This window comes from Diabrotica virgifera, chromosome 5 (genome assembly GCF_917563875.1).
Source record: "Diabrotica virgifera virgifera chromosome 5, PGI_DIABVI_V3a".
NCBI lineage: Eukaryota > Metazoa > Arthropoda > Insecta > Coleoptera > Chrysomelidae > Diabrotica > Diabrotica virgifera.
The window spans coordinates 174,506,534-174,534,276 of record NC_065447.1 but is presented as its reverse complement, the minus strand read 5'-3'; the positions used below and the strand labels follow the sequence as shown (position 1 = coordinate 174,534,276).

Sequence of the window (27,743 nt, the reverse complement as noted above, 5' to 3'; positions counted from 1 at the left end):
TAATTGACACGAAAAGACAAATGTGCGTAATTTATTTAATTAAAAATAAATTTTACTGCTGTCATAAAACAGAAATACATTTTTTTATTTGGCAAATAAACATTGCCTTTGGCTTAAATCAAATGTTCAAACTGTCAAAAGGCAGGTGGGTGGCAGCTTAAACATTGAATTTAAGCAAAAATAATGTTTATATTTTAAATAAATATTTTATTTCTGTTTTCTGACAGCAGTAAAATGAATTTTGAATTAAATAAACTACGCAAAGTCTTCTTTTTGTGTCAATCAATTTAATTAAAAAATTGTTTTTGAATACCCTGTATAAATAATTATGTTAATGTTTATATTACTGAATAGAGAATTGAATTGCCTTTCAAATGAGCTATCACACAATCCCTATTCTTATTGAAAAAATCATCAATAACGTCATCACGTTCAGACGGATGACGTCGCTAGTATGATATATATGCCAAAAATTCATAAATTAAAATCAAAAATCGACCTGTTTTATTAGTTTCTAATAATGTTGTTTATTTAGTTAATAATGAATTTATGCGTTACTTTATGGACGCACTATATACGAGTAATTATATCTTACTTATAAATAAATAAAAATAAAAAATATTTATTTGTTTTTTATTCATTGGCGTTTTTTTTTAATTTTTATTTTATTTGTTTCTCGGGTTAGGGTCAAAAAGTATCCTAGGTTTATTGCAGTTGAATTGGGATACACAGCATCTCAGTAAACATCATATTAAAAATAAACCTTTTAATAATTAAATGCCCGTGGTAATGTTTGTTTTTAATAAATACGATTAACCTAGTTTTTGCATCGATACATGCGCTATCGGACAAACAAAGAGAAGCGTGCAACAAATATTTCGGAAAAATAAGAGACAAAGTTATACGCTCATTTCAAGCTGTAAACTTAAGGACAGTAGTTCCAAGTTCAATACACCAACCAATCGACAAGGAAATAGAGGAAGAACAAAGCGACGAAGAAGTAGAAGAGGAAAAAAGTGACGAGGAGATAGGGGAAAAAATTGACGAGGAAATAAAAGAGGGAAAAAGCGACATAAAACAAGATATAAAAATATTAAACATGGCTCTGACAATCAACGAATTTTTGAATATTGCAAGCAAGGTATTGCCCAACGAGTTTGATGGAAGCGCAGGGAAATTACAACCATTTTTAGACGCATTAGAGTTACTTGGAAAAATAGCAGAAGGACATGAAGAAACAGCAATAACATTAATAAAAACAAGATTGACTAATAAGGCTAGAAACCTGATAACTACAGAGGATACGATCCCACTTATAGCAGCGGCACTGAAGAAGGAATTAAGAGGCGACAATCCGAAAACGATAATAGACAAGTTAGCAAAGAAAAGGCAAGGAAACAAAGATGCAGCAGTGTACGCATCCGAAGTAGAGGAATTAGCGGAACAGTTGAAGGTAGCATACATAGCGGAAGGAATGCCATTGGAGCTAGCGAAAAACTGCACAGAACATTAAACGAATACGTAAGAGCATTCATAGACGAAGACAGAGAAAATTGGGATGTGTGTTGCAGGATGTTCACATACTGCTACAATACAACCCCTAACGCGTATCATGGTTACACACCGTTTGAACTGTTATATGGCAGGAAGGTTAACCTACCAGAAGACCTTACACAGGAGATTCAACCATGTTACAATATAGATGCTTACTACAATGAGTTACGTTACAAACTACAAAGCGCACACGAGAGAGCTACAACCTTCTTACTAAAGCACAAAAAAGAGCGACAAGAAAAGAATAAGCTCAAAGCAACACCAAAACACTTTAAAATAGGAGACCTAGTCCTGGTAAAAAGGGAAGAGAATGGTAAGTTTGATAGTCTTTATGTAGGCCCTTTCACAATAACAGAGGTAAATAATGTTAATTGTAAGATCAGATCGGAAAACAATAAAATCAAGGAAATACATAAGAATAGATTATATGCTTACAATCCGAGAACACCGTGAGTGACAAGTGAAACGGGAACAGTGTAGATAACGAACATTTTCACTTTTATTTTTTGTATTTAATTAGTATTTATAGGAAAAATGTATATATTGTACTTCGTAAAACGCAGCAAGCAATTAGTGGTACTATTAGAAAATTTTCTTCCTTTTCCGTAGTCAGAAAATTTTCGGGGGAAGGGGAAGATGAATTGGGATACACAGCATCTCAGTAAACATCATATTAAAAATAAACCTTTTAATAATTAAATGCCCGTGGTAATGTTTGTTTTTAATAAATACGATTAACCTAGTTTTTGCATCGATGCATGCTAGTATTTGATACAAGGTCGAGTTGCAATAATATTCAGTGGGTGTTTATTAACAGTCAGCACTTTTGAATCACTTTCACCTTGGCTTACCAAAACAGTAAATAAACAACAATCGACCTTTAATTATACTTTTACGGGAACAGATAAATCAATTAGTAGTTGAGATTCCAGCGGGTAACATCGAATTCAAGTAAATACTATACCACCAGTTACTTTCTGTGATATACTTAACGTGTAAATAAATGTATTAACTACGAACGATATTTACTACCCTCTACGATATTTACTATCAACCCTCATAGTCGGGGTAACCACCCCTAAGTATCCAGGGCGGCTCAGAAGTCAGGAGCCACCATACAGTTTCGACATTTCTATTTGAATACAATAAATTGAAGTACACAATACTTACAATAATATTAATTGCAATAAAAACTTAGACACCAAAATTTAATAGAAGTCTTATATGTAATTTAATAGGTGCCGAAATCAATGAGGGTTTGTAGTGTAATAGTGTATTTCAAAGGCTAACCGATTTCGGCACTCTGGTGCCATAGCATAGGAGCATTTGTAAATATGCCCCCCGCCTTGCGGGCCTGTCAGCTGCGCCACTGGATACTACATAGAACAATACCGCTAGTGAAACCTACGTTATCCCAGTGTAGTATTTTATACGTATTTAGAGTCTTGCTTTCGGTGTGGAATCTCATAGTTAATTGCTTTTTGTAGATGTTATAAATGAATTGGGAATATCTGTCGTCGATCCTACAGTCATTTAAAGACTTAAGAATTGGTTCAAATTCCGCAATGTCAACTGCCTTTGGGAATCTACAAAAATTCTTAATAAAGTCGAGAGTTTGAGAGAAAACATTGAAAAACTAAAAAAGTTGAGCTAATTTTTATTTAGAGTACCGGATTTCTTGGAGGAGTTTAATGAAAGGGTAGAATTTCGTACAAGTCTCAAAAACAAACGTCAGAGACAAGTAATCTCTCTCATGAAAGAAGTAGGAGAAAAAATGTCCATTATCGTAATTGTATCGAAATCAAAGAAACTTACCATCGTCTTTTTTGTTAACCAAATTGGCCAATAATTCACAAGCAGTACTTCTAACAATGTCATTTTGACCTTCTATACTAAAAGCTCTACATATATCCAGTAATTTGTAATCTACTTTAACATCTTGTCGCAACGTTGACACCAAGCCATCCATTATGACCATATTCAAATCACAGTAAGAAATTTTGTCAAATATACTCTCAAAATATTTGTCATATATGGCTATTTGCAGGTCAGTTGCCTGTGGAGATATCAAAACTTTTAAAATTTTGGACACATCTGATACTTCGTTAACTGTGCAGTTTCTTGTTAAAACCAACTCTACTAAAATATCTAGTATGTTATAGGTTATTAGTTCTTTGAGGAGGCGAGTATTATTTTGTTCCTTGAAGCGTTGTACTAAACACTTCAAATTTTTAATAGCGATTGAAGACAGCTCCATTTTTTTAAGAGCTTCCACAAATGTATTAATAACATAATCCTTAAATTCCTTTACATTAACTAAAACAGTCAACGAACTTAATAAAGAATCCATTAATTGCGGCTCACAATTAACTTTTTGCAAAATGTTTGTTTTCACTTCGGTAGGGAATGCAATAGCAGCTGATTTTAAACATGTTAAATATGAATTTCTAGTTTCTGGTGTCTCGTTATTAAACATTGCTGTTTGTAGAGCTGTATATACTTCAAGTCTTGTCTGAAAATAAAATTAATTATTACAAATATAATTAAAAGGAGAAAACCAAATAACTTCAAAAACACTCTCTGAAAATTTCAGATTAATCAGAGAAAAATTACCGAAAATACAGAATATTGAATATCCCCATCTTCATCAACAACCCATCAATATCACCATCTTCAACAGCTGTTGCCCTTTTCTTTTGTAAATTACTCCGCGATCCAAAAACATATTCCGGTGTGCATCACTTTACGGTTTGACAGACAAAAATGACATTTAAGGTAAAAGTTGTGAAAACTTTAAACGCGTTTTTCTCAAAACTGCTTTTTTCAAATGCGGTGAATATTTTAACTAGAAAAGCGGATTGAAAGATAAATCTGAAGCATTGCAGCGCTGCATAAACTAAAAAGATATCTCCAGGGCGACAAAGCTCACTCTATGTCGAACAACAATCCACTCCATGACTCTCTATAATAGTGAAACCTGGATCACCTGGAAAATATGTTGAATATCTAGGAGCGCAGTTTTTTATAAAAATCTTTGGAGAAGTGAGAGATGAAAGAAACCTTTAGAGGAGAAGAATAAATGCAGAAATTAGAGAAGTGTACGAGAAACCTTAAATTAACCACACTATTAGAGCAAAAAGACTTAGTTTTCTTAAATACTTCCAGAACTCCTTTAGTTAGAAAAACGAAAATTAGCAAGGATATTTATCTTCGAGAGATAAATCGATTCCATCTATTGCGAATTTCTAGTACCGGACATATGCGTCCATTTTGGGTAGAGCAACGGTTATTTTATCGCATCACTTTTTTGTCTTTAACTTGAACATTTTTGACTCTGGACTATTAAATTATAAGGCATTTTGGTACTAAAAGGTACTCCTTGCTTTAAGTCGGTAAGGCACACCGTTTTCTAGAAAAATCGACTTGAAAATTTTTCGTTTTTTAAATAAAAAAAATTCAAGACAACAAAGTTATCCGATAAAATAAACTTTGACATACCCAAAAAGGGCGCATATGGCCGGTAATAGAAATTCGCAATTAATGAAATCGATTCATCTCTGGAGTATAAATAAACGTTCCAGTTTTCGTTTTTCTAAATAGTTTTTTTTAATTCAAAAAACGAAAAATTTTCAAATCGATTTTTCTAGAAAACGGTGTAATCTATCGACTTGAAGCAAGAGTACCTTTTAGTAATGGAATACCGCACAATTGAATGATCCGCAGTCAAAATTGCTTAAAAATTAAAGACAAAAAAGTTATGCGACAAAATTACCGTTGCTCTACCCAAAACGGACGCCTATGACCGGTACTAGAAATTCACAATGGATGGAATCGATTTATCTCTGTAAGATAAATACGCGTACCAATTTTCGTTTTTCTAAATAGAAGCGTTCTGGGGGTATTTAAGAAAAACTAATTACAAGACGCCATCTTCAAACAGCTCTAGCTCCCTTAGGAAGCATTTTGGAACTAGGTGAACTGGGTTAAATTGTCTTAAAATTATCTGAGGAATCTCCTATTTTCGTTTGTCGGTAGAGTTTCTTGGTACTCTGTATAAAGTTAAAACTTATGAAATAAATCATTCCACTACGGATTTATTCTTACTAATATGCTAGTAAAAACAGAATATTTATGTAACATTGAACAACTAACTGAACAATAAAAATAGTAGATTATAACTTACCTCGACTGCGAGATGAGGAACCAGTACTGTTAAACAATCAAATCCAACTCTCCTAGAATTATGATCATAATTAAGTATTTCCAAACACAACGAAGGGATTTTTAAGAGCTCTGGAACTTCTCTGACATATAAAGTCTTGTTAAACTTGATAGTATGTTTGGCAAATTCAACCAGAGTTTGCACTATAATAGATTTTTGATTATTATATGCAGTCATACTATAAATATTTGTTAGGATAGGTACTACTTCCTTTATAATATAATTACAGGCATGCTCAGATCCTGCAACTACGTAAAGTAAAATCTGTGAAGATTTCTCAAACAATTTGGAATCAGGTAGCAAGTTTCCTTTTAGAGTATCCAGTATATTTTGTAAAACGTCTAAAAATTCGTCAGTTCGACCTTCTGAAATTTTTGATATGATTATAGTCAGGGTTGTAAGACATTCCTGTCTTATATTGTCTGGCGTATTAGTTAAGATTTCTTTTTGTAGCAATGACCATATTTCAGGAGCCTTTTCTAAGTAAATTGAAGTCGGAAATGTCACACAGCCTCCTGTCTAAAAAATAAATGTTTTTCGGCATCATTTATCATTTCAATTATGCTATAAATTCAAAAATAAAATACATCATAAGCTTGTTAACAAAAAATAGTAGTTGTCAAAATAACCGGTACTAAAATGAAGATCGCTGGCATATCGCTTACACAAATTGTCAAATTTTCTTCAAATCATACTAGGCTTCATCATCATTCAACCTATACTTGTCCTGTTGGACGTAGGCCTCCCGTAGTTTACCGAAAAATCCCTGCCCTGAGCCGCTTGCATCCATCTTGTTGGTGGTCGTCCCCTATTTCGAAAGGCGTCTTGATGGGTCTCCACTCGAGTATACGTTTTGTCCATCTGCCGTTCTTTATTCTCGCGACGTACCCTGTCCAGTTCCATTTTCTTTTGATTGCGTCGGTTACTCCCGATCTACGGCGCAATTCTATGTTACTTATTCGGTCTCTCCAGGGTTAATCCCAACATGGATCGTTCCATTGTCCTCTGTGTGGTTTGAATTTTGTTTGCGGACGTTTTAGTGAGTAGAGTCCTTTTCATGAGCATAAATCAGTGCGTCACAAACAGGGCACAAAATATCCATGATATTTATATAAATATCAAAATATCGGATATATATGATATATATCCAAAATGTGATATTTATATGATATTTATGATATTTTGGAAAACATTTCAATAGAGAAACTAAATTGACCAAAATAAGACTCTAAATGTAGAATGTAACAGTATAAAAGATATATTTATACTTAAAAAAAATACAAAAATATAAACGTACGTATGGTAGTATGTTACATAAACGGAAAACAAAATGATACGAGTATCCAAGTAACAACTAAATTAAGTAAAAATATTGAAAACATTAATTTAAACATATAGGTATTTCTATTTTTCCAAAATAACTTAAAATTCTGAACATTTAAAAAATAAAATCAAAATTTAGAAAATTAATTAAAATGATGGTTTAACATCGGAAGTCAAATCAAAACCAGTAAAGCACCCAAGACTTAATTCTGCCTCTTCATTTTCCCTTCTTTCAGTTTCTTGTTCATGCCAAATCCATTCCAAATTGTCATGTTTTTGGTATGAAGAACTGTTTAAATATTTAAACATGAATACAAGTTTGGCAGCCTCTTCGGTTCCTAAATTATTTCGTAATTTGGAATGCACCGTAAGTCCAAAGCTTGAAAAGCACCTTTCAATGCCTGCCGTTGAGGCTACTGCTGTAAGTAATTGATTAATTCGTTCGATAAATATGTTTTTATCAGGCCAAGCAGATTCAGCGATTGGAAGAGACTTCCGCCGTAATAATGGATTTTTGAAATTTGGACCATACATGAAAGACGGAAAAGGTTTAGACTTAGAAGTTAGATCCATTACAAACGGAACAAAATCTGTGTTGGTTGAATTAAAATATTCATAAGCCTGTTCTTTTTGTTCGGCAGTAAGTCTTTCTCCCAAAAAGCGATGGTCTCAGTAAGTTTGCCAAAAAATGAGGCAAACCTAGAGCCATATTCCTCCTTTTGTAATAAAAGTTCTTAATTTGAATTGGTTGATCACTCAGATATTTTTCCAGTTGAATCCAAATTTCTACGGCAACAGCAATTGTCGTTGATTTTAACCTTCTTATGTAAAAATTAGTACGAAATGAAGTACTGATATATATCACGATATATATAATATAAATATCATGATATATATCACGATATATATCGTGATATATATCAGTGGATATATATCCTCGCGCCCTGGTCACAAATGATAGAAAAAAAGATAAGTCCGTGATAATACACATTTATGACATTTATTCTAACATGACATTTTAGGTAAATCTGACAGTTGTCACATTTTATTTGTAATTTGGCATAAAAACAAATCAATTGTGTTTATTGCATTTATAAAATGGTATTTTATTTGATTTTTATAGTCTTATAAATTGTACAGATTATATTCGTAGATATATAATTCGTAAATATTTTTTTTTCGATTACAGCGCCATCTATCGACAACTAGAATAACTAGAATAAATGTTCTAAATGTCTGTAATCACAGACGTGCCTTTTTTCTGTCACATACAATTTAATGCATTAGAAAGAAATCGAAAAACTGTAACGCACTGAAAAATGCTCATGAAAATGACTCTATTAGCTATTCCGCGCCATATGTAACAACCGGCAGCACACATTGATCAAAAACTTTTCTCTTCAAGCAGATGGGAAGAGCTGATTTGAAAACAACTCTTAGCTTTCCATAAGCCGCCCAAGTCAACCCTATTCTAAGCGAATTTTGTGCCCCAGATATTTGTATGCTAATGTTAGTTATACCGGGTGTCCACTTATATTTTCCCCTATTTTAACTGCCTATAACTTCTAAACGGCTTAAGATAGAAATATGTCCCATGACATGAAATATGTTCAAAACTTACAATAATAATCTTTTATTATTAATTTTACATTTACATTTAATTTACATTTTCCCTACTTGACCCCATCCTTACATACATTTTTGGTTTCATTCTTTATTGTTCTTCTCATGCATTCTTCTATTTTATCTTTTTTAATAAAGCTTAAAATAAAATAACATATTTATAATGTCAACATTTTATTTTGCTTAGTAAAAATTTTTGTATAACGAATAATATACGATGTTACCAGTAGTTTCGGAAAAATAGTGAAAAAAATGTGTAAAACTTTTTGTCCTTCAACGCCCTGTATCGTGAAACCAAAATTATTTAGTAAGCAAACCCCAATTATTTTTTCACCTATCCTAGAGATCGTGTTACCTTTTTCTGAAACACCTTGTATATATATAAGAAGGCACTTATGGAATAAAATTATTTCTGTCCTTGTTTTAAATAATTTTAAAAAACGCTGGGACCCGTAGATTTTCATATATAAAAATGTGTGCTTTTTAAACATAAATTTAAATGTACAGGGTGATTCATGCAAGCCTAGCGTAGTCCATTATCTTTAATTTTAATTAAACACCCTGTATATTTTTGTTTTTAGAAGCTGCTTAACAACCTCATCTCAAAAATGTGTATTATGTAGGGTCTATTATGAATAATGCAATGTGAAATTTTGAAATTATGTATAATTTTCGTCAAGATGTTAATCACATAAAACTTTGAAATTAATAATTCAGGAATCACACTTTAAATAGGGATATTATTTTTTAAAATATCTATCACTTTTCTAAACTAAGTATCAATATAGTGGGTTTTGTATTTAATGCTTTTTATTTAAAGACATTTTTAAATAATTTGAAAATTTGCGTACATATTTAAAACATTAATGAATACCTACCTACTGCTGAAAACGATACTGCATGTTATGGACTTAAATTACCCACTTCATTTTTACCAAAATATAAAGTACCTACCTATCTATTCATCAGATAAACTCATAAATAACTCCGAGGGAACAGTTCCGGATAGTGGAAACATAATATGGTCTTTTGAAAACAAAAGAATTCTCAACGAAAGAATCCCTTTAGGTTAGGCACTTGACATCATTTTGACTTGACCCTGAAAATCCTATGTCCCTAAACCATCAAATATAATTTAGGTGAAGTGAAACGAAAGAAGATTATGCACTGTTGGATGTTGGGCTTTGGGTTGTATAATATAAATGAGAAATGGTTTACATTTGAGCAATGAATATTTTTTAGAGTTTTCAGTTGATTTTATACAGTTTTCAGTAGATAAGTAGATTGGATTTCAAATCAGTAGGTTTTATACAGTTTTCAGTAGATCGTAGTTCAAATCAGTAGGTCTGCTGAAAAATCTGTAGACAAATAATAATACAATTCATTGGTTTATGTAAAACATAAAAGAAATTATGTAGTTTTTTTTATTTAAGTTAAAAAATAATGTTACGTAACGCGCTGTTCGAACCCCCCTTCCCCCATGTAACGCGCCGTAACGTTTTACAAAACCCCCCTCCCCCCAAACTGCGTTACGTAATACTTGAACGCTCCCTCACTGAATAATTAATTTTTAAAATGAGAGGTGCAACGTGGATATCACATACCTAAATACCATAATGAAGCAAATTGATATTATGTTATGTGAGCTCCACATTGCATCTCTCATTTTAAAAATTAATTGGTCAGTCATTTGACAACCGATTTTAAAAAAATTTATATCGCTGGATAGGTAAATGACCGTTTTTTTTTCAAGTTACGAAAAAATATACTGACTGTTTTAATAAAAAAAGTCAACAACGTTTTTTTTTTTAAATCCGCCATTTTTTATTTAAAAGCGATATAAAAAATGGTCATTTACCTAAAAACTTGAAAAAACGGTCATTTACCTATCCAGCGATATAATTATTTTTAAAATCGGTTGTCAAATGACTGAGCAATTAATTTTTAAAATGAGAGATGCAATGTGGAAATCACATAACATAATATCAATTTGCTTAGTTATGTTATTTAGGTATGTGATATCCACGTTGCACCTCTCATTTTAAAAATTAATTACTCAGTGATTTGACAACCGATTTTGAAAAACTTTACATCGCTGGATAGGTGAATGAATTTTCTTTCAATTTACAAAAAAAATATACTGGGTGTTCCATTAAAAAAAAAGTCATCAACGTTTTTTTCAAAAATCCGCCATTTTTATTTTCGTATTTAAAAGCGATATAAAAAATTCAATCCATTCAGACAAAACTTTTGCTAAAATAAAACATTTCAGCGAAAACCGCATATTTCTATCTTGAGCCGTTTAGAAGTTATAGGCAGTTAAAATGGGGGAAAATGTAAGTGGACACCCCGTATAGGGTGGAAGGCACTTATGGAATAAAATTATTTCTGTCCTTGTTTTAAACAATTTTAAAAAACGCGAAGACCTGTTCATTTTTAAATATAAATATACGCTTTTTAAACGTAAATTTGATTGTACAGGGTGATTTACGCAAGTCTAGCATAGTCCATAAGCTTTATTTTTAATGGAACACCCTATATATTTTTAAAAGCTGCTTAACAACCTGATTTCATCGAACTACATCATGTATGGTATATTATGAATAATACAGGGTGAAATTTTGAAATTATAGTGTGTGGAAACTACTTATGGAATAAAATTGTTTGGGTCCTTATTTTAAAAAATTATAAAAAACGCTAAGATATATCAACTTTTAAATTCAAATATGCACTGTTTAAACATAAATTTAAACATACAGGGCGACTCACGCAAGTCTAGCATAGTCCATGATCTTTAATTTTAATGAAACACCCTGTATATTTTTATATTTTTAGAATCTGCTAAACAACGTCACATCAAAAAAGTGTATTATGTAGGACCTATTATGAATACAACGTGAAATTTTAAAAGTATGTATAATTTTTGTCAAGATATTAAAAACCTACATAAAATTTTGAAATTAATAATTTATCATACTTTAAATAACGGTATTATTTTTAAATTAGCTAAATAAGACATACACTTTCTAAACTAAAAGTATAAATCTATTTGGTTTTGTATTTAAGGTCTACCGAAATTTATAAATAATTTCAAAATTTCACCTTGTATTATTCATAATGGACCCTGCATAATACACTTTTTTGAGATGAGGTTGTAAATAAAGTAGCTTCTAAGAAAATAAAAATATACAGGGTGATCCATTAAAACTAAAGATCATGGACTATGCTGTACTTGCGTGAATCACCCTGTATATTTAAATTTATGTTTGTAAACCGCCCTTTTGAATTTAAAAGTAGACGTGTCCCAGCATTTTTTAGAATTTTCTAAAATAAGGACACAAGCAATTTTATTCCATAAGTGGTTTCCATACTTTAAAATTTCAAAATTTCACCCTGTATTATTCATAATACACCCTACATGGTATAGTTCGTTGAAATCAGGTGGTCAAGCAGCTTTTAAAAATATAAAAATATACAGGGTGCTCCATTAAAAATAAAGCTTATGGACTCTGCTGGACTTGCACGAATCACCCTGTAAATTTAAATTTATCTTTAGAAAGTGCACATTTTTATTTAAAAATCGACGGGTCTTAGCATTTTTTATGATTTTTTGAAACAAGGCAGAAATAATTTTATTCCATAAGTGCCTTGCACACTGTATACTTGTTCCAGCTATGTTGATGTTCTCATTCAGAACGAGGTTTGTCATTACTTGTGTTTTTGAGTTGTTAATCTTTAAACCCACTTGTGTACAGGCATGGTAGAGACTTTCGCACGTTTCGATGGCATGATCAATGCGATCTGTTACCAGGACTATGTCGTCCGCGAACCTGAGGTGACTAAGTTGCTCTCCATTTACGTTTATGCCCTTTTCGTCTAGGTTTGCACGCTTACACATGTATTCCAATACTGTTGTGAACATTTATTTATTTAGCGTATGGCTCTATCACAGTTTTTGTATCAAAATAAAGATCACAATACATTAAAAAATAATAATAATTAATTTTTATAAACGAAAATTTAGTTGATAAATATATTGAATCGATTCATTGGTCGCCATTAAAAAATCGGACCAATTGCCACTGTACGATCTGATGGGGCATTCCTCCACCAAATGCTTAACCGTTTGTCTTTCAGCACCGCAATCGCAATTTGGAGAAGGTATTTTTCCACATCTAAAAAGTGAGTCAGAGCACCTACCACAGTTGGTTCTAATTCTATTTGTTGTTGTGAACAGTTTTGGCGAAATGGTGTCACTCTGACGAACTCCACGGTGTTGAACTTGTGTGTATCTTCGTGGAGTCTGACGCATGCCGTAGTATTATCGGCAGTAATTGACCGAGAGCTATAAAATTATCGATGTGTTTCCCGAGTGACACTTTGACAGTACGACCCGAAGGGGAGTGAAATTATGTCAAAGTGGCACGAGGGCAACAAGTCGATAATAATTTTAGAGATCGAGGGTAATTCGCTGGCATTATGTTATGAATAAAACTGTCTTTTTAAATCATTTTGAGTAATATTTTACTGATATCTTCACCTGAATATTTGCTAAACGTGTTTTCTTGGTGTTCTCTGTGACAAGTTGTAAAACATTAATTGTCATTAATGTCACTAAATGTTCATTTTTGCATAGTAACGAAGGGCATCTGACGTAATGCTTGACGACGGGATATTATCAAAAATTATCACTTAATTTTTATTTCTGTAGCTTTCTATTGGTCGGAATCTCCTATGAATGAAATAATCGTAGATATTTTTGGTGACAGTGGTATAGTGATTTATTCGGCATTCCTTTAAGGTACTAGTACACTTTAGAAAACCAAAAATAAGCATTTTTTCAAGATTTTCTTTCTCAGAACCTTTATTAAAAATGAACATATAACTTTTTACATATTAATATCTAACTCTCAGAGAATACAAAAAATGTATCTTTTTCATTTATGCACGTACACTAATATTGTAGAGGGCGCCAAAGTCGAGGTCTCGAAAAAAAGTAGTTCCGATGGCGGACAGTTAATCTCAGGATTGGGATCTCTGAAACAAAAATATCGTACGGCATTTAAAAAAGGAAGGTTTGGTTTTGAAACGTGACAATTTACCACCGTTAGTGAAAAATTCCGCAAAAAAAAAGAGTTTACGGAAATTTGAAAAAATTTTGTAAAAAAATCGCCCGTTTTTCTTCAGTTTTTCATGGTTAATAAATATTTGCTTTTTATTTTTTCGTCAAATTGTCACGTAAGAAACCTTCCTTTTTCAAATGCAGTACAATTTTTTTGTTTCAGATATCCCAATCCTGAGATTAACACTGTCCGCCATCATTTTTCGAGGCCTCGACTTTGGCGCCCTCTACAATATTAGTGTACGTGCATAAATGAAAAAAGATATAACAAATTGAAGAATCTCAGATGCAGAATCCGCCAATTTAATAAGAATTAAAAATGGTAAATAGTATTTTAAAACTGAGATTTTTCGTGTTGAAAGTTCTTACTGGTACATCCTAACTGGTAAACTAACGAAAGCTACTGAGAAAGCCTGAAATGGTAGAAACAGCCTGTCTAGCTGGTGTGCAACCCTCTGAATCGAAAACAAGCAAAACCATCATTTATTATTTTTATTTCCTTTACTCAGATTTGAGTACTGAAAGTTCCTCTGCTGTCCATTTTTCCTAGACGAATGAAAGCGGAATGTGATCGTTTCCCTTTCGTTTTCTATATTCGTCGTCTGCTGTCTTATTAATTGAAAAAGTCGCAGATTAAGGATGTACCAGTAAGAACTTTCAACACGAAAAATCTCAGTTTTAAAATACTATTTACCATTTTTAATTCTTATTAAATTGGTGGATTCTGCATCTGAGATTCTTCAATTTGTTAGTAGATGTCGCTGTATCGCGTCTGATGGGAAATTTGAATTATTTTTCAGATTCCCTTTAAAATAATGGTAGAGCTGTTTTTCGGTCCAGAGGTAGGCACACTAACGAAAGCTACTGAGGACGCCTGAAATGGTAGAAACAGCCTGTCTAGCTGGTGTGCAACCCTCTGAATCGAAAACAAGCAAAACCATCATTTATTATTTTTATTTCCTTTACTCGGATTTGAGTACTGAAAGTTCCTCTGCTGTCCATTTTTCCTAGACGAATGAAAGCGGAATGTGATCGTTTCACTTTCGTTTTCTATATTCGTCGTCTGCTGTCTTATTAATTGAAAAAGTCGCAGATTAAGGATGTACCAGTAAGAACTTTCAACACGAAAAATCTCAGTTTTAAAATACTATTTACCATTTTTAATTCTTATTAAATTGGTGGATTCTGCATCTTAGATTCTTCAATTTGTTAGTAGATGTCGCTGTATCGCGTCTGATGGGAAATTTGAATTATTTTTCAGATTCCCTTTAAAATGAAGGTAGAGCTGTTTTTCGGTCCAGAGGTAGGCACACTAACGAAAGCTACTGAGGACGCCTGAAATGGTAGAAACAGCCTGTCTAGCTGGTGTGCAACCCTCTGAATCGAAAACAAGCAAAACCATCATTTATTATTATTATTTGAAAAAAGATATATTTTTTGTACTCTATAAGAGTTAGATATTAATATTTAAAAAGTTTTATGTTCATTTTTAATAAAGGTTCCGAGAAAAAAATTCTTGAAAAATATGATTATTTTTAGTCTTCTAAAGTGTACTAGTACCTTAAGGCTTCTAGCATTTTCTGGTGGTCTACTGTATCAAATGCTTTCTTATAATCCACAAATCATAAGACGATGGGTTTGTTGTACTCTGCACATTTTTCGATGAGGCTTTTAATAACTTGTAGATGGTCATTTGTGCCGAAGCCTGACCAGAACCCTGTCTACTCACATGATTGGTTTTGTTCGAAAGTCTGTGTGTTATGACTTTTGTAAAAAGCTTATATTTTATATGTGTGAGATGAGGCTCACTCTATATAGTTTGCAAGATTTGTTAAATATTCTTTCTTAAACATTAGAATGATCACTGCATTTTGCTATTGGGATCGTGTTCTTCCCCTATCAAGGCATTATGTGAAAAGTATGGTAAGCATTTGTATTAGTTTCTCGACTTCTATTTTGATGGCTTCACCATACTGGGCTTACTTGATAGTAAATACATCTGTCATGTACATGACGGTAGAAACCGGGTCATAAGTGACCTACAGGTTTTAGTTTTTCCTATATATGCTCCTCTATATTGTAGTCTTTAGACATCTTGCTACTCTATTGGCTTTCTGTATTGTTTTCCTCTACTTTTACATCAGCGTAACTGAATGATGTAATGCCTAAATAGTTGATTTTAATAATCAGTTCAATGCTGGTTCCGTCAATTTCTATTGTAAAGGTGCTCGGTTCTTGATGACGATTATTTTTTTGGGCTCTGGTCTGAAATGACCATGCTTAGCTTCGTTGCTATTGTGTTGAACTTATGGACCAGTCTCTGTAATTCGTCCTCATTTCCTACTGTTAGTACGGTATTCATACCAGTAACTCACATGCCTCCCAGTTAAGTTTAGAGCGGTTTTGAGAATTGTTTTGTACCTCTTCGGTTCTTGCCGACAATATTCCTACGCAGGTGGGTGGCGCCCAACTTGTTTTCGTCTCTATTCTATTCGGTTCGTAAATTTCAAAAAACTTACTGAGCTACGAAACTTACTATTTCCATACATACATTTTCCCCATATTTCAGAACCTCCAGGTTGTTGCCACCCTTTATGGAAATCTAAGATTTATAAGGCAATAAACAAAATTATCAGGTATTCGTCTTCCGGGTTTAACCCTAGAAGGACCAAGGAGGGTTAAAAAGTATCCACAACATTGCATTACATCCGATTTTCTAAATACCTTTGTTCCTAAAAATCTCAAATAATTAGTAGTTGTCGGCGTACTACTGCCCTATTAGATGGCATAATTAGCACTTCTATAATTTAATTCATTTCCTCATACTTTTATAAAAACTTGACAGTGTACTATAAATAATCCCCTTGAATACCTTCAACACCATCCTAAAATGGAAAGGGACGATATCATTCATGTGTCAAATTACCAAAATCTAAAAGAAAAAAGGCCAATAAGTGGGCAAAAACAACCATAGTTTTTAAAAAAGGCAAGTATATATGCGGTAAGCACAGCTAGAAGTCAAAAATGTTTCTGTATCCTACGATGATGCCAATAGGGAACTTGCATAAATTTTTAAATTCGAAAAAAATGTTATAAATCACAACAGAACATAATTTAAAACATGTATCAAAGATAAAAAAAGTTTTGTTTGTCTTTCGTTTGGCCCCTAAATACGATTAAAAATTCAAATTAAAACAGGTGGTCCAAAACGCATAGTGACGTCATATAGTTGTGCATGTACATTCTGCACCAACAAAGTAAACAAAATTGTATATAATTTTAAATTAGACATTATAAACGTCAGTAGAAAATACAGTTATGTAACGTCACAAGCGTTTTTGATCGTTTGAACTATTTTACATTGGCTAAGGGTTCTTCTAAACCAATGCCAGAAAACAGAAAAAAATATATAGATTTTAAATTATCTTCTAAGTTATTATGAGGTTTTACCGCGTGAAAGTTTGGAAATATTATTTTTAAAGGAAACTGAATAATATTACGTAATAAAAAAATGTGTAAGTTCCCTCATAGGTTTGGCATTCGTTTTGACACTGACACTAAGTTTTATAAATATATTTGATAATTTATAATAAATAATAAATATTTTATTGGGGTTTTGAATGCTTGTACTTGTACAGAATGGCACTAAACAATACTTATAAAGTTTTTCTTTATTTTCCGTATTAATCTTTCTCTTTTTTCCTTCAAAAACTGTAAACTCCAATCCCAACAAACTGGTATATTTTTTATATTATTACAATGACATACGATAAAAAAATGTCATTACAATATAAATATTTTCCCATATTTCGCGACGATGCTGTGGCCAAATACCCAAGTAGGTGGAGGCCAATAAACTAAAGAAGAAGAAGAAGAATATACTTACATATAACCCTCCCACATCACTGATATAACCATATAAAAAAGTAATGTAAAACTATGTGACGTCGCGGGCCGTCTGAACTACTTTAAAATAAAGAAGACTTTAAATTTGTATTTCTAAGTTATTATGAGTTTTTGAAGCGGGAAATTTTGGAAATCTCATTTTTATACGAAACTGAACATTATTATGTAATAAAAAAAAATGTGCAAGTTCCCCATTCCATTGAATTTAACTGTTCCTGTATCTTTTAACTGTTCCATTAACGTCTAGGAATAATATAAAAGTGTTATTTTTAAATTGGTTTAAATAAAGAAGCACGTTCTTGATTAATTTATGTGTGGACATTTATTGAGCCTCCTTGATCCTCGCTGTTTCTACCAAAAGGTTGGTCCTGCAAGGGTTAAACCATCTTTTGTTTGAACGACCTATGTAAGAATATTAATCTCGACGTTTTGCTAAAATTAAATATATAGGGTGTCCCAGACTAATTTACCCACGCTGTATCTCTTAAACGAATAGAGATTTTCGAATGGGACAAAAGGTGATATATTCTACTTGTAATACACTTTAATATGGCGTACAAAAAAATCATCCACTAAATAATCATCCCTTAGTTACAACCCCTAACTTTAATTTTTTTAATAGCACCCTGTATATTTTTTTATAGTTTTGGATGTGGTCTTTTATCGTCTATTCAACACATTTTTTGAAAATAAAATCGGTTCGTAAATAACCTAGAAACTATCAGTTTATTTTTGTTAAATTGTGTGTCCCAGACTAATTTATCCAGGCTATATTTCTTAAACGAATAGAGATTTTCGAATGGCACAAAAACTGATCTATTCCATCTATAATACACTTTCATATGGCGTAGAAAAAATTCATCCCCTAAATATTCATCCCTAACTTACAGGGTGCTATTTTAAAAAAATAAAGTTAGGGGTTGTAACTAAGGGATGAATATTTAGGGGATAATTTTTTTTCTACGCCATATTAAAGTGTATTACAAATGTAATAGATTCGTTTTTGTCCCATTCGAAAATCTCTATTCGTTTAAGAAATATAGCCTGGATAAATTAGTCTGGGACACATAATTAACAAAACTAAACTGATATTTTCTTGGTTACTTACGAACCGATTTTATTTTCAAAAACTGTGTTTAATAGACGATAGAAGACCACATCCAAAACTATAAAAAATATACAGGGTGCTATTGAAAAAATTAAAGTTAGGGGTTGTAATTAATGGATGAATATTTAGGGGATGATTTTTTCTACGTCATATTAAAGCGTATTACAAGTAGAATCGACCACTTTTTGTCACATTCGAAAATCTCCATTTGTTTAAGAGATATAGCGTGGGTAAATTAGTCTGGGACACCCTGTATGTAGCTTTTCAGGTTTATATTTCTAGTTTCTTACCTCATATAGTCACACAATACAAATCTGGAAGACGATTGTTGATAATTTTAAGTTCCTAAGCTTTTAAGTAAGATGAATAATTGACATCGGCGTATAAGTTTATTTTTAAATTCTAAAATTAAGTAATAAAAGAGAAAAATATAAATACCAGTAGTTTTAAGCTATCTGTTTTTGCAATTTCTAATGATGAATCTAGCTTTTCAAGGGCCAACGTAATACACGAATCTCCAAATTCGGGTTTGGCACACAGACAGGGAGTTAAAGCTTCAGAAAGAGCTTCTCGAGTTATGGACTAAAACAAATAAATAAGAATATTGTATAACTCAAAATATATTTATTATTCATATTAAAACTTTGAACAGGAAACATCAAACAGTAGTTAAGACAGTAATTTTCACTACAATCAGTTGTGACTTAATCCAATATAAACATACCTAATATTTACGCTGTGTCTACGTACACGCTAATTTGTACGCAAATAAAAAAGTTAGATCCACGCGAACGAAGCATCATCAAGCCAGTGACGTCATTATTTAGCGTGCGCTGTGACTGTATTTTTGGTACACGCTAATTTTTCGATTTTTTGGTGTGTGTTTAGTGTTTGTTTGATAGACAAGTACGAGTATTTGTGAATTTGGGGGCATTTGGGAAGGGAAGCAGAACTATTGAGATGTCTTAAACTTAATTGTAACAAATCAATGTTTATATAAAAATACATACATATTCAGGTTAGCAAAATATACATTTAGTTGACATGACATGTACAAAATACTGTTAAAATAATTTTTATACCCAAGATAATTAATTATTATTGTCAAAACTCATAAAATTATTTTTTAATTCGTTTTTCCTTTAATCCAATAATGGTTTGATCGTCACCTTCAGGTGTTCCTTTTATTTTAATTTTGGGCGGTAATACTATTTCACTAAAACTATCAAAGAATTAAATAATTGTCCACACTCCATAATATATTTAAAAAAACATTAAACAAATAAAAAAAATAAGAAAACTATTTACTAATTAATATTAAAGTGTAAACACAACGCGAATAAACAACAAACATATCTAACACCCCTGTTGAACTGGCCCCTTCGCCTTGCAAAAATAAAAAAAATAAATAGTGCTAAATTACGAGCTATATATGAGCTTTCATATCTCGCAGATTAAAAGCTTTGAGTTTGGAGTTACACTGGGCAGGAATTTAATATTTTTTATGGGGGAGCTGAGTCAACGTTAACTCCCCCACCACTACTTAAGAATAGAGATATTGAAACGATCTAAAATATGTCGTATCGCGGATATAATTCGTATAGCGTAAATATAAATTCTAAGAATAAACTCTTAAAATAAAATTTCGATTATTGAGCTACCTCTCTTCTTCGCAAGAAAACCTCCCCATCTTCCCGGCTTAAGAAAAAATTGTACATAAAATGAATAAAATTAATTATTTTGCGACTACATAATCGCTTACTAATTTATGAGCTCGCAAAATACGCAATTAGTAAACGATATGTAGTAGGCAAAATAATTAATTTTGTTCATTTTAAGTACAATTCTCTCTTAAGCCGGGAAGATGTGTTTCTTGCGAAGGGGTCGTAGCTCAATAATAAAAATGGGCATATTTTAAGAGTTTATTTTTAGAATTTATACGCTGTACGAATTATATCGGCGATAAGATATATTTTAATTTTTCTCAACATTTTTCTCTTGAGTTGAATCAATTAAAGGGTTGTTTAGGGTTTAAGACAATGAGCTCAAAAGTCGAAACTATATCACTTCGAAAGCTCATACATAGCTCGTAATTCTGCCGTAAAGGTCGTTTCCATTCCTCCATTTTTAGGTTTTGGGGGGAGGGCTGAGTTAACAAAAAAGAATGTGTGTGTACTTTTGTACGCACGTAAGAAGTTATACTTCTACTATAATATAATTTCAACAAAATAAATATACCTACTTAACAGTTACAATACAAAAAATTAACAATAATTACCAAAATTTAACCAAAACTTAACAATGCCAAATATTAAAAAAAACGAAAAAATTATGAATCGTCCAGGAATTGAACCCGCAACCTTGCGAATTCTCAATCTCTGGTCCAATGCTCTACCAACAAGACCATCAAGGCACATACTATTAACGTGTCAGATATACATATTTACACATCACGGTGACAAGTGAAATATAAAAATAGATGTTTTATTATTTTACGCCCAAGGAAGACAAATCCAAAGACACAAAATTATAATAAAAAACCTTTTAAACCACATTTTTCAAATTGCGCAAGTTGTATTATTAATATTAATGTTAATAAATGAAATATAAATATTTTGACGTTTCACAATTTGACAATATCATAACAAAATTTGATGTAGTATTTTTAAAACACTTACCAGTGTAAGATTCTTTAGCTTTGAATAAGCGAGATCGTAGATCGTCCCGGTTGATTGTTGTTATCCACAGTTCTCTACGGCTTCGAGCTAATAGGATTTTTATCAGTAATTTTGCGGCACTCATACTAGTCACAGTTTGATGGGCTTTCACATTGACATGCAACACTCATCTCTTCTATGTTAATAAGTCCAAAAATATAATATGAAAACTATTTAAAAAGGCAGTATAACCATTAACTAACTTTTTGTTTGTTGTTTCTCTTCCTACAAATTTTAAAACGCAACAACCATACACCATACATAACCAAACCACAGTCCCACAGCTGTGATACAGCTGCCATATTGGATAATTTTTGTCATGTCATTTGAACATCCAATCAGAACAAAGTTGTAATGCGACTGCGCCGGGATCAAAGGTTTTAATCCTATTAAAATTTACCCTCATATGCGCGTAAAGAAGTATAACTTCAAAAAATATTAAATTATTGCCCAGTGTAACGAGATCTCAAAATTTTTATTCTGTGGGATGTGAAAGATCGTATTTTGGCGCTATTTTTGTTTTTTAATTTCTGCAAGGTGGGGGGCTAGCTCAACAGGGGTATATCTAACCTCACTCTGACACTCACTGTACTTAGCACAGCATACACGTATCACAAGTTAGCGTGTACCAAAAATCCAGTTACAGCGCACGCCAAATAATGACGCCACTGGCTTGATGACGTTTGACTCGCGTGAATCTAACTGTTTGATTTGCGTACAAGTTAGCGTGTGCCTAGATACAGCGTAATATATAACTCATACAAAAAAAAATTAAATTATGGAATCTCTTACCGATTCAGATGGAGGTGCTCTAAAATCCACAGGAAAGTAACATGCCAATACATCAAAAATGTCTTCAGTTAAATGTTTCAGATCAAAGTGGTCCAGAAACACTTTCATCCATTTGAATAAAAACAATAAATTTCTAGGGTCTCTTTCTCCATCCACTAGTGTCAAAACTATGTACACAAACTCCAATTTCATTTCAAGTATTTCTAAAAATTATATTAAAAATGTTGAATTTTCTACAATAAGGTTTTCTACAATAAATATATAAGGTATTAGTATGGTATAACTAGACCCAAACCCAGACATCAAAAGTGAAAGTTATCCTCCGATACCAAATTTTTCTATATGGTCCACATAATGTTCAAAAAAAATAGGTCTGGATCCCGCGTATGAAAAAAAAGTTGATTAATAGCAAGCTGAAAATTTGTGAATAGCTTAAGGGTGTCTAGTCGGATAAACTTTTATATATGGGAACACTGGAACAGGGGCAGTTTTAATTGTGGAACAGGTTAAAAATTTGGAACGGTCACACCACGAAAACGGCACATTTATTTTGTCCGACAGAACAGACTTAAACTCTTTGAACAGAGATTAAACTCTCATGCAAAAATCAGACTGCTATTTATCACCAAATGGGCGTTTTAATGAGTGGAACATGTAGAATATGTCAAATGACAGCAATTATGACAGGTGATAAATAGCAGTCTGATTTTGGCATGAGAGTTTAATCTCTGTTCGGAGAGTTTAAGTCTGTTTTGTCGGACAAAATAAATGTGCCGTTTTCGTGGTGTGACCGGTCCAAATTTTTAACCTGTTCCACAATTAAAACTGCCCCTGTTCCAGTGTTCCCATATATCAAAGTTTATCCGACTAGACACCCTTAAGCTATTAACAAATTTTCAGCTTGCTATTAATCAACTTTTTTTTCATACGCGGGATCCAGACCTAAAAGTCACATCATTTTGAGCGTCGGGTTTGAGGGGCGGGGGGAGAAGGGACAGAAATCAGTAAAAACGTAGTTTTTTACGTTTTTCGTCAATATTTCTAAAACTATGCGGTTTAGCATGAACAACCTTCTATACAAATATGTTCTACATTAAATTTGAAATAAAAAAGGCATAATCCTTCTAAAATGAACGGTTCCAAAGTTACGGAGGTAGTATAGTATAATTGGTCAAAAAAAAAAAGGCCTAGCCCAAACATCTAAAGTAAAAGTTTTCCTCCAACAAGAAATTGTTCTATATGGTCAACATATTGTTCAGTAAAAAGATACACCATTTTGAGCGTCCGGTTTGGGGGGAGATGGGGGAGAAGTCGGTAAATGTTTTTTTGCTTTTTTCGTCAATATTTCTAAAACTATGCTTTAGCGTAAACAATGTTCTATACAAAAATGTTCTACATAAAATTTAAAACAAAAAAGGTTCTATACATAATTGTTATAAAATCAACAGTTCTAGAGTTACGGAGGGTGAAAAGTGGAGGTTTTCGATGCTTTTTATATTTTTTGGGCAATTTATAATATTATTGCTGATGAAAGAAATTTTCTTTAACAGGATTGTGTTTTGTAAATAGAATTTGCTATTTCAGTAGCCGATGGCATGTTAGTGATAAGCCATTGAAAAAACGTCAACCTCACCACCCAAAATCATCATCAATTGCCCAAAAAATATAAAAAGTATCGAAAACCTTCACTTTTTACCCTCCGTAACTCTGGAACCGTTGATTTTATAACAATTATGTATCAGATCTTTTTTGTTTCAAATTTTATGTAGAACATTTTTGTATAGAACATTGTTTACACTTGAGCATAGTTTTAGAAATATTGACGAAAAACGTAAAAAAAAACTACTAATTTACCGAATTCTCCCCCATCTCCCTCCCAAACCGGACGCTCAAAATTGTGTAACTTTTTACTGAACAATATGTGGACCATATAGAACAATTTGGTGTTGGAGGAAAAATTTTACTTTGGATGTCTGGGTTAGGTCTTTTTTTGGACCGATTATACTATACAGTAAGGTCTCGTTTTATGCGGTGGATACGTTCTTCAGAAAAGCGCATATAAGAAAATCGCATAAAAAAGAATTGATGGATTCGACCGTTACTTGATGGAAGTTCATTTTATCTAACAATAAAACACTGAAAATGTTTCTTTTCTATACTTCCACAAAATTTATTATAACTAAGTGACTACAGCTGTTTCGGCAGAGTGCCTTTCTCAAGTGATATAGTCTACAATGTGTTTGCCTTTTTAAGTCTTCAACTGAAGAGGTTGAGGAGTGGGGAGCTATGGGGAGAAAAATACAGATATAATTCTGAATGACCAACTCGAGACAAACAGCTCCCCACTCCTCAACCTCTTCAGTTGAAGACTTAAAAAGGCAAACACATTGTAAACTATATCACTTGAGAAAGGCACTCTGCCGAAACAGCTGTAGTCACTTAGTTATAATAAATTTTGTGGAAGTATAGAAAACAAACATTTTCAGTGTTTTATTGTTAGCATAAAAAAGACTTTACTTGCATCGAAAAACTAGGGATACGTTCCGTGGTTTTCTAAAATTACATAAAATGGTGGACGTTTGTCCACCAAAAATTGTATGTGTTTGATGTTTTTTTTCTCCATTGGGTCAAATAAAATCTTAATGAAGAAATTAAAAACGAAGACTAACGATATTGAGATTGCAAAAACCTCTTCTTATGGAACATAAAACTTTACGACACTTAATTAAATGTTTCAATCCAGAAATCAAAATGTGCTGTTTATTATACTGCTACTTGAAATCAGCAACATTTAAACTCTTAAAGACTTAAACATTTAAATTTAATTTGAAAACAATTACAGGTTATACTTCAACTTTCAATGCGAAACTCAGATTGATGTAATAGCTACATGCTACATAATTAGTGTGACCAATTCCAATTCAGTCGAATTCGGGACAAAGCTGAAAAAAATACCTGAAATCCGGGACTTTTTAATGAAAATCGGGCCATTTTTTTTTAAATATAGAACTTTAATATTTTATTGATTATTTAACATATTTTTGTTGGGATTAAGCGACAATTGGTTGTAATGTTAACTACATTTTTCTTAGTTGTTGACGTTTTGACTCCCAATCCAGAAATCGTTCTCAAAAAAGAAAAATTTTGATATGGTACTAGTATTACAAAGAGCACTAAACGCTAGAATGCTGGGAAAAACACCGGCTGGAAAGCCAAGAAAGCGCTGCGAAGACACAGTAAACAGCGACGCACAAGCACTTTTAGGAGTCCGTGTATGGAGAAGAGAAGCCACAGACAAACAAGGGTGGATGCAAAAAATAAACGAGTCCAAGGCTCAATTTGGGCTGTAATGCCGTAGAAGAAAAAGAATTAGTATTACATTCTAGAAATTGTCGACTTTTTTGCGTCCCACCAATTCAATTTAATGTGAATTCTTAAAAGAATAACGTATTCAAAATTTCAAAATAAAATTTTACCAAAACGTTGAAAATTCGGATGGCCCGGAAGCTTTGTCCGGGACACGACTTCGTAATTCTTTCGGGCTAGTTGGTCACACTATATAATGTAACAAGGAGAATACCCGAATTGCAAATCCTCAGATTACTGACATCTGGATGGGAATAGTTAATATTAATTATACTAGTTGTTAATAGTAGAAATTTTTGTACAAAATACAAACCGCACAACTTCAAAATCGCATTAAAAAAATCCGCATAAAAAGAGACCTTACTGTACTACCTCCATAACTTTGGAACTGTTATTTTAGAAGGATTATGCATTCGGCCTTTTTAATTTCAAATTTAATGTCGAACATTTTTGTATAGAGAGTTGTTCATGCTAAACCGCATAGTTTTAGAAATATTGACGAATACCTTAAAAACTACGAATTTACCGATTTCTCCCCCCTCTCCCCCCAAACCCGACGCTCAAAATGGTGTGACTTTTTTCTAAATATTATGTGGACCATACAGAACAATTTGGTGTTGGAGGATAACTTTCACTTTGGATGTCTGGGTTATGCCATCTTTTGGATCAATTGTATCATACTATATTAATAAATGAGAATATCAAAATGTATGCTTTGAATGTGGTTGAAGAGAACAATATACAGTGACTCAATTTGAAAAGGTACCACCCTCTATAATTTGATCCCTATACAAAAATCTAAAAATGTACAAAAACACGTCAAATTTATTTATGACGACGACATTTTGTAGACCAATTTTCAACTAAATTACATCAACTCTCTAACGGGGGCGGACACAACCCCCAAAATCTCTAATGAAAAGGGGGGTTGAGTGATATCTCATTTTAAAGTTCGTTCAATTATCTTTTGAAAGATATCGCATACATTATATTTCTTTTCAGTACTTTTGAAAAAATCTTGGACTAAATACTCCAAAAATTTTTGGGAGTTCTGAACTCGATAACTAATATCTTTATGGTTTTACGTGATTTTTCCAAAAATACTAAAAAGAAATATAATGTATGTGGTATTTTTGAAAAGCTGGTTGAACGACCTTTAAAATGAGGTATCACTCAAACCCCGATTCCATTAAAAATTTTGGGGGTGGTGTGCGCCCCCGCTAGAGGATTGATGTAATGTAGTTGAAAACTGGTCTACAAAATATTTCCCTCACAAATAAATTTGAGGTGTATTTACATATTTTTAGATTTTCTATAGGAACCAAATTATAGAAGGTGGTAACTTTTCAAATTGACAAACTGTATGACTATGTGTACAATTTGCACTGTTTCAAAGAAATGAAAATTTAATTGCCGGTTTCACCAACGACGAATAGTAGTTTATTCAATTAATAAACTTATTCAACCAATAAACTGACACATCTACAGTTCACTAATGTCAAATAACATTTGATTTATTTATTTATCAAATTACTATTTACTCTTCTAATATAAGGTAATTATAATCTTCTATATAATTCTAATTCTATAAATATAATTCTAATATATAATATAATCTTCTAATAATTAATCTCGCTTTAAATATATATAACAAAGAAAATTCGTCAGTTTTACTTTAAATTATCAGTAGTAATTGCACAAGAGCAATATTAATTTTAGAGATCGAGTGCAATTTGTGGCGATTATTTCATGAATAAAACTGTTCAACACCAAAATTTTATTGTAATTTATTTATGTAAGTACAAATTAGTACAATTAAACACACAATTGTTATAAATATTAATTTGACGGTTAAAAGTCATCACTTTTATAATTTTTAAAACATTAATTGTCATTAATGTAACTGAATGTATTTTTTCGTAGCAACGAAGGACATCTGACGTAATATAGGTACTTGACGACGGGAAATTATCAAAAATTATCGATTTAAATGTAGCTTTCTATTGGTCA

General features: G+C 32.2%; 1 protein-coding gene across 1 annotated transcript in view; it reads right to left on the bottom strand.

The window, feature by feature from the left end:
• Positions 1-27,743, bottom strand: part of LOC126885220 (MMS19 nucleotide excision repair protein homolog) — a 99,505-nt gene that overhangs the window by 58,603 nt on the left and 13,159 nt on the right. The window contains exons 4-7 of the mRNA XM_050651673.1: positions 22,368-22,570; positions 19,297-19,440; positions 5,738-6,295; positions 3,370-4,066 (exon numbers count right to left, since the gene is read on the bottom strand). Of these exons, the coding sequence (XP_050507630.1) occupies positions 3,370-4,066; positions 5,738-6,295; positions 19,297-19,440; positions 22,368-22,570 (1,602 nt within the window). The remainder of the gene's footprint in view (positions 1-3,369; positions 4,067-5,737; positions 6,296-19,296; positions 19,441-22,367; positions 22,571-27,743) is intronic.